The sequence below is a fragment of the Mandrillus leucophaeus genome, unplaced genomic scaffold (assembly GCF_000951045.1).
Source record: "Mandrillus leucophaeus isolate KB7577 unplaced genomic scaffold, Mleu.le_1.0 Scaffold106, whole genome shotgun sequence".
Lineage (NCBI taxonomy): Eukaryota > Metazoa > Chordata > Mammalia > Primates > Cercopithecidae > Mandrillus > Mandrillus leucophaeus.
Genome location: NW_012098765.1, coordinates 1422237 through 1429536, shown reverse-complemented (window position 1 = coordinate 1429536; position 7300 = coordinate 1422237). Strand labels below are relative to the sequence as shown.

Genomic DNA, 7300 nt, shown 5'->3' with positions numbered 1-7300 from the left:
AGAAAAAGAGCCAATGAGAGGAAGGGTGCTCTTTATTCAGATCCTTTCCAGGTGACTCTGGGTGGGCCACCGGCCCATTCACTTTCCCTGCAAGTCCCCGCTTCCTGTGGTGATGGGAGGCCTTCTTCCCAGCCCATCCAGAGGCCAGGGCAGCCTGTCAGGGTCTCCAGATATTTAGGAGAGGCCCCTTTCCTCCCTGTCCCCAGGCCAGTGTCTTCTCAGGACTCAGAGCTGGTTCTCTGGCTCAGGCTTCATGTCCTTCCCTGTCCCCAGGGCTGGAGTCTTTGGGTACCTCCGTCAACCCACAGGAGCAGCTCCTGGGGGAACCTAAGAGACCACATCTGCTTTGTGGTCAATCCAGCAGTAAATGTTTGCGTCAGAGTGTAGCAATTCCTGTAAAAACAGAGAAGAGGCCTCGACCCCTGTGGCCTTCTAAAACAGGGTCTGGCATCTCCCAGGCTCTGGGCCCACCCAGGGCTGCTCTGGGGCTGAACCTGGCTGTGCTCAGGGGATTCCTGCTCCCAGACCCCTCCCTCCTCTGCTCACCACCGCCTGTTCTCATTTTCACTGCGTTTTCCTGAATCTTAGAGCTCAGCCAGGTGCTGTTGGGAGTAGATCCTGGGTCCCTTGGGGCCTGTGGGACCAGAACATCCATGGCCCACACTCACCTCATACAGGGGAGTGGCTGTCCTGGGGCCAGGTAGGGGAGCCTGGGCAGGGGAGAGAGGGGATGTCAGGGGACAGCGAGGGAGATCCATGGAAGCCCAGCCCAGGACTTACTTCCCTGCCTCTACTTCCAGGCATTTTCCCTCAGGAGTGACCAGCTCTGCCCCTGAGCTCAGCCTCCCAATGTGGACACAGTACCCCGACCCCTGTCCTGGCTGGGCCCACCCCACACCCTTGTGAATGTGGGCCCCTGACTGATGCTCCCAGTGTCCACTCTGCACCTGCTGGACTCCAGGGGTCTCCTCAGGCGATGGAGGGTCCCAGGGTGGGGTCAGCACAGGGTGTGGGTGGTCCTGGCCCTGTAGGGAGGCCGGGACCTTGGCCAGAGGGGCTCACTTTGACCTGACTGTTTGGGGAAAGGTGGGGCTGTGCTGTGCTGTGGGGTTGATGGTCCCCCTGCCCTGAGCCTGCACTACTGGGACCCCAGTAGAAAGGGGCTGGGGAGGGAACAGGCTTACCGAGAAGGCATATCTGTGAGAGGGACCGTGGCCTGGGGACAGAGACAGGAGTGAGCAGCAGGGTGGGAGGAGGGCCTGGACCCCTCCTGCAGGAGGATGTGAGGGTCCTCAGCTCCCAGAGAATCAGGGAGAGGGAGCCTCTTCCCAGGGGAAACCTGAGCAGCTGAGGTTGAGGAGGTGACCCACGACCCAGAGCCCACAGATCAGTCTGACTAAGCCAGTCGGGGTCCCCTGTGTCATGTTTCCTGATATCCTCCTTGCAGCCCCAAGGAAAGGGTCAGAGGCCCCCAGAGGGTGACTGGCAGGAGTGGACACTGTAGGGCAGACTTAGGGGCTTCCACACCTGGGCTGAAGGGACACTCACCGGGGGTGGAGGCTGGGGGCCTCTGCTCCCTGAGGTCACGCCGGATGCTGGCCCTGGGAAAGGTCAAGGGTTATTGATGAGGGTGCAGGGAGAAATCACACGTTTAGGGGCAGAATAAAGGACAAGGAAGGGATTCCATTTGCAAGGACTGGAGTGAAGGCCTCCTGTCTCCATCAATTTCGTGGTAGGAGCGGCTGAGGAGGGGAGCTGAGGAAAGGCCTTAAGCAGCCACATCTGTCCTGGCCAGAGAGGAAGGACCCCCAGGCAGACTCCGGGTGAGGAGAACATTGACCCAGGGACCCAGGAAAGGGACTGAGGATCCAGGGAGGGAATCAGACCACCTGGGGGGTTTGCCTGAGAGGAAGGGTCAAGGCCCCAGAAGGAAAGCAGGGCCGTCCGTGTGTGCAGGACACTGGGGGAGCTGGGGGCACGAGGAGGCAAGGAGCATGCATTAGATTCTCCCAGAACTCAGTGTCTCTGCCGTGGCCAGACCCTCCTTTCGGGCCTGGAGATGCTGAAATGGGGCAATGGGTTTTTCCTCTCTCTCTCCACCCCTTGGCAAGAGACATAAAGGACAGCAGGTCCTTAGGTCCAGGTTCTCCCGTCTCACACCTCATGTAACAGCAGTTACAGCATCAATCACGGCAGGATGCTGACCCCACCCAGCCTGTCCAGGCTTTGCCACTCCCCACTGCGTGACCGTTTCCAGGACCCCCACCTTGGATCTCAAGCCTGCAAATCGCCCCCTCACTGGGTGGGTAAATTCAATGAACAGCAGGAGGTACCAGGTTCTGAGCACTCCCGTCCTATCTCCCTCCCTTCCTTCCTCCCTCCAGGCAGCTGTGACTTTGCTGTGTTAGGGAACTAGGACCACACTCAGGGGTGCAAACTTAATGGTGCCACATTCATAAAGGAGGAGGCAGCCTAGGATCAGCAGCTGGCAAGGGAGGAGCCATGGAATGAGAGGGAAGGATCCCTTGGGAGGACGAGGAGAGCCTGGCCCTGAATACAGGGCGGGGTCTCCCTCCTCCCGGACTGGAATCAGCCTGGGGGGTGGGAGGAGGCTGCAGAAAAGCTGTGGTACCTTCCAGTCCTGGCGAGGAGCAGGAAACACACCAGGGCGGCCACCAGAGCCACCCCGACCAGGACCCCAGTCACGATGCCAGCGACAGCCCCCACAGGAAGGCCTGGGACGTTGTTTTCTGCAGAAAGCGGAAGGCAAAGGGGACAAGGCCCAAGTCTGTTCCAAGGGAAACCATGAGGCGGCCTTGCAGGGCAGGGGCACGGTCAGGGAGGAAGGAAATGCTCCAGAGCCTGATTGCGGTCTCTTGTGCTGTCCTCATAGCTGACTCCCTTGCTCTCTGCGGTTTTCAAGCCTGAGACATTTTCTGTGTCTCAGGCTTGAAATACTGGGATGCACCGACTCCTACATTCTCCCACAGGTGCCTGCGCCTCGCCCTGCTCCTGTGCCTTTAAATCCCTTCTTCCTCTCACTTCATGCCTCTTTCCTCTGTTTTTTTTTTTTTTTTTTTTTTTTTTTTTTTTTTGGATAGAGTCATTCTCTGTCGCCCAGGCTGGAGTGTGGTGACGCAATCTTGGCTCACTGCAACCTTCATCTCCCAAGTTCAAGTGATTCTCCCGCCTCAGCCTCCCAAGCAGCTGGGATTACAGGTGTGTGCCACCACGCCAGGCTAATTTTTGTATTTTTAGTAGAGATTTCACCATGTTGTCCAGGCTGGTCTCAAACTCCTGATCTCAGGTGATCTGCCCGCCTCGGCCTCCCAAAGTGCTGGGATTACAGGCATGAGCCACCGTGCCCAGTCTTTTTTCTGTTTCTTCTTTTCCATTCCATGATTGTCATAGACAGCGAGCCCTCACCATCAACTCAATGCTGATGAGTGGGGATGATGCTCTTTGACTGTTTTCAGGGGCCTTCCATGTGCCAGGCCCAGTGGGAACCGAGCTACCTACAGCTCATCTCATCCTCGCATCACCTTGAGGGAGGGGACGTCACCTCCAGCTGCAGAGTTAGCATCTGAGACTTACAGTGCCTCAGTAAGTCAAGGAAGGTCACAGAACTCGTACATGATACAACCAAATTTTTACTGCATTGTTCCCCATTTTATCGCTAATAACAACAATATCAAAAAATAAGAACCATAGTTGACAGCATCAAGGGAGCTCACACCCTGTGTGTAACTCTGCTTTAATCTCTCTAATCTCCTAATAAACATCCTCACAACCACCCTGAGATCCAGGTGTTACAGTGAGTTTGATCTCTAGCATATGTGTAGTTAGACAGATGATAGGTGATAGATAGATAGACAGATAGATAGATAGATAGATAGATAGATAGATAGATAGATAGATGTATGTTGTTGTTATTCTTTCTTAGCCTGTCCATCTCTCTGCTCACATCACCCTCTGTTCTGCGCATTGTCTATGCTCTCCATTGCAGCCTTTAGCATATTAGCCAGAGTTGCCTTTTCGTTCATTTGTTTTTGAGACAGAATCTCGCTCTATTGCCCAGGCTGGAGTGCAGTGGTGCGATCTTGGCTCACTGCAACCTCTGCCTCCCCAGTTCAAGCAATTCTCCTGCCTCAGCCTCCCGAGCGTCTAGGATTACAGGCTCCCACCACCATGCCTGCCTAATTTTTAGTAGAGACGGGGTTTCACCATGTTGGCCAGGCTGGTCTCGAACTCCTGACCTCAAGTGATCCGCCCACCTCGGCCTCCCAAAGTGCTGGGATTACAGGCGTGAGCCACCACTGCTCCTGGCCCTAGAGTTGTTTTAAATTCTTGGTCTGATAATTTCAACATCCCTGCCACTTCTGCATCTGGTTCTGATGCTTGTTCTATCTTTCGAACTGAATTATTATTTTTTCTTTTTGCTCTAGTTTGTCTCGTAGTTTTTGTTGAAAGCCAGGACATGATATACTGGGCAACAGGAAATTGGGTGAGCAGACGTTCAGTGAAGCGGTGGTGAGTGTGGGGAGGGAGGGGTTCTGTGGTCCTGGATGGAGTCTGTGCCCTGCGCTGTGAATGTCACAAGTGCCTCTCGGTTTTTTCTTCCCCTTAGGTGGGACATGATGGCTTGAGGGGACTGGAGTTGGATATTTTCCCTCCCCTCAGTCAGTTAGGCTCCCATAAACCCCCAGCAGGTTAGACTCTGGTAAAATAACAATTTATTCCTGCCAACTAATAACTATCTGGACTTGCTAAGAAGAACAGATGCTCTGGCATATTTTTAAATATGTACTTTTTTCTACTCCCCAGAAAGGATGGAGGGATTATTATGGGATATTCACAGTGAGAACCAGGTAGAACTGCAGGACGGAAGGCAAAAGTGTGGGGCTCCCCGCAAGCCCGATCTCTCCCCTGAAAACCTTCCCACAGCCCTGCAGCCCCAGAGTCAGATGAGACTCCGCTCCCAGGCACAGATTTAGGGGAAAGGGGCCAGAGGAATGGGACATGGGTCTTAGCCCCTAGAGGGACAGAAAACAGGTGTGGCGGCTAGAACCTCCTAGGATCTTGTATCCAGGTCTCTGTCTCTGAAGAAGTTATAGATCATTCCTTCATTCATTCCCTCCCTCCTTCATAAGAGAACTACGGAGTATGTGTCTCACCCTGGGCCCTGGCTGGTGCAGGGTGTGAAAGGGGGAGAAAGCAAAGTCCTCCCCTTTATCCTCCCATCGGAATGATACCAACACATCAGGAAACACACGATTTCATGTCCAGAGATGGGGATGTGGACCTGAGCAAGGAGGCCTGAACTTCCCCAGCACTGACTAATTGTTGAGGCGGGTGATTTAGTCAAGAAAAAACTGATTAATTCCGTATTTACTCGTAACTCTCCAGACCAGAATCTCCCTCTTTGAGCTGTAGACACCTAAAAAGAAAACATCTGAACCGGTGGCTGCTCTGAGGTCCACGGACACCTAATAAGGCACCAGGGAGGAAGGAGAGGACGTGGCAGTAGCTGCAGACAGTCCCCCCGTGATTCTGCCAGCTGCGATCTGCCCACCCTGGCCGGTGTCTGTAGCTCTCTGTGCCTCAGTTTCCCCTCCATACAATATGTAAATGGGAAATGGTCTGTGGCTTGCGACTTTGTCTGTGGATGAACTTTAAATTATTCACAGGATCTGACATGAAGCTTGGCACAGAGGAGGTGTTCACATCAACAGCCTCTGTTATTATTTGCCTCCGTGGGAGAGCACCCCTGGGCATGATCCCTGGTGGACAAGAAGCTGCCGGGAACATTTTCTCACCTCTGTTCCTACCCCTGGGCCACTGACTGCCCAAGGGCATCTCTTAAGCTCCCCATTCAGAGGGCCGATGCCCTAGTAATCCTATCCGCCTGTCCTCTCCGGGCTGAGTCCCAGGTAAAGTGGTAGGCTCTGTCCTTGTCCAGATGAGACTCTGGGAGTTGAGCCGGCGCTGGTGAGAAGCTGCAGGAACCACAGCCCACAGACAGTTTGTAAATCCTTGCTCCCAGTCAGCCCTGCCCAGGAGACCACGCCCAAGCCCTGGCACAGGCTTCCCGGGGTCACCTGGAGTCAGGAGCCCTGGGGCTGAGCTTCTCTGTGAGGATCCCAGGACCCCTTCAGGCCAGGCCCTGACCCAGTTCTCCAGAGTCTTTCTCAGGGTCAGGTTCATGGGGAGGGCACGGGGTGCTTGGCTGAGACTGACCTCCCCCTGCTGAGGCCCCCCCACTCCGCCCCCATTCAGCGAGTGTCTGCCGGGTCTGGATGCAGGAAAGGAATTCTGATCTGTTGAAGTTTACCTCCTATGTGTGTGTCCTGCACTAAATGCTCAAATCTCAACACAAAATGCAGAGGGGAATGCAGGCACAGCCCAGGCCTGACAATCTCATGTGTGTGAAGCGGAACTGACCCCCAACACCCAGAGGTATGGGGGAATCACTCACGGTGTACGTGGAGCTGGCCAGTTGCTTGGTCGGAGTCATAATTGGCGTTTATGGTTCGTAGGGTGTAGGATCCTGCGTCCTCCAGGGTGACGTTTTGGAACAGCAGGGATCCGTTGGAGTATATTGTCTCTCGACCGCTGTATGCAGTCCCCGGGATATTTACTTGAACGTCTATCAAATAACCAGCAATGAGAGGGCTCCCTTCTGCCGTTTTCCCCTTGTGCCAATAATAGGCTTGAATAGTCTCTGAAATATTGCAGGCCCGTAGAAGAACATCCTTTCCCTCTGCAGCACTGGACGGCAGGGCTTCGATAGTGAACTGGACAGTGGTGGGCAGGTCCCAGAAGGTTAAAAGTGAGGCTAGGAGGTGAAGAGAGCATCAGTCAATACCGGGACCTAGGTAGCGGGATGGAAAGATAAGGCCCTGGGTCCTCAGCGGGTCTCCTCATCCCTCAGCCTTGGAGTGTGTGTGTGTGTGTGTGTGTGTCCCGGGTCAGCAGCACTACCCCCATTCCTTCAACACCTCTGACCTTGGCATTTTCTGGTGTGGAATCCTCTTCCCCAGGGGTCTGCATGGCTCCCTCCACGCTACTCTCAGATCCTGCTCACATCAGGGTGTTTTGGGGAGACCTCTCCCCTGATACCTCCTCTAGAGACCCTGGGTCTTCCCTTTCTGACCTTTCCCTGCTCTGCTCCCTCCGGAGCTCTTGTCAACACCTGACCTCACATTCTAGATCTCTTTGCATGTCTGTCTTCCTCCCCAGGAGAGTGTGAGCTCCGTGAGGACAGGGACTTGTGTGATCTTGGTTGCACGCCAGTGCCTGG

General features: G+C 54.6%; 1 protein-coding gene across 1 annotated transcript in view; it reads right to left on the bottom strand.

Annotated features, from left to right (window-relative positions):
* Positions 1–14: 14 nt before the first annotated feature.
* Positions 15–7300, bottom strand: part of LOC105541955 (carcinoembryonic antigen-related cell adhesion molecule 4) — a 54428-nt gene continuing 47142 nt past the window's right edge. Inside the window, exons 2-7 of the mRNA XM_011983284.1 lie at positions 6476–6835; positions 2633–2750; positions 1549–1601; positions 1185–1216; positions 669–710; positions 15–393 (exon numbers count right to left, since the gene is read on the bottom strand). Of these exons, the coding sequence (XP_011838674.1) occupies positions 328–393; positions 669–710; positions 1185–1216; positions 1549–1601; positions 2633–2750; positions 6476–6835 (671 nt within the window). The 3' untranslated portion in view covers positions 15–327. The remainder of the gene's footprint in view (positions 394–668; positions 711–1184; positions 1217–1548; positions 1602–2632; positions 2751–6475; positions 6836–7300) is intronic.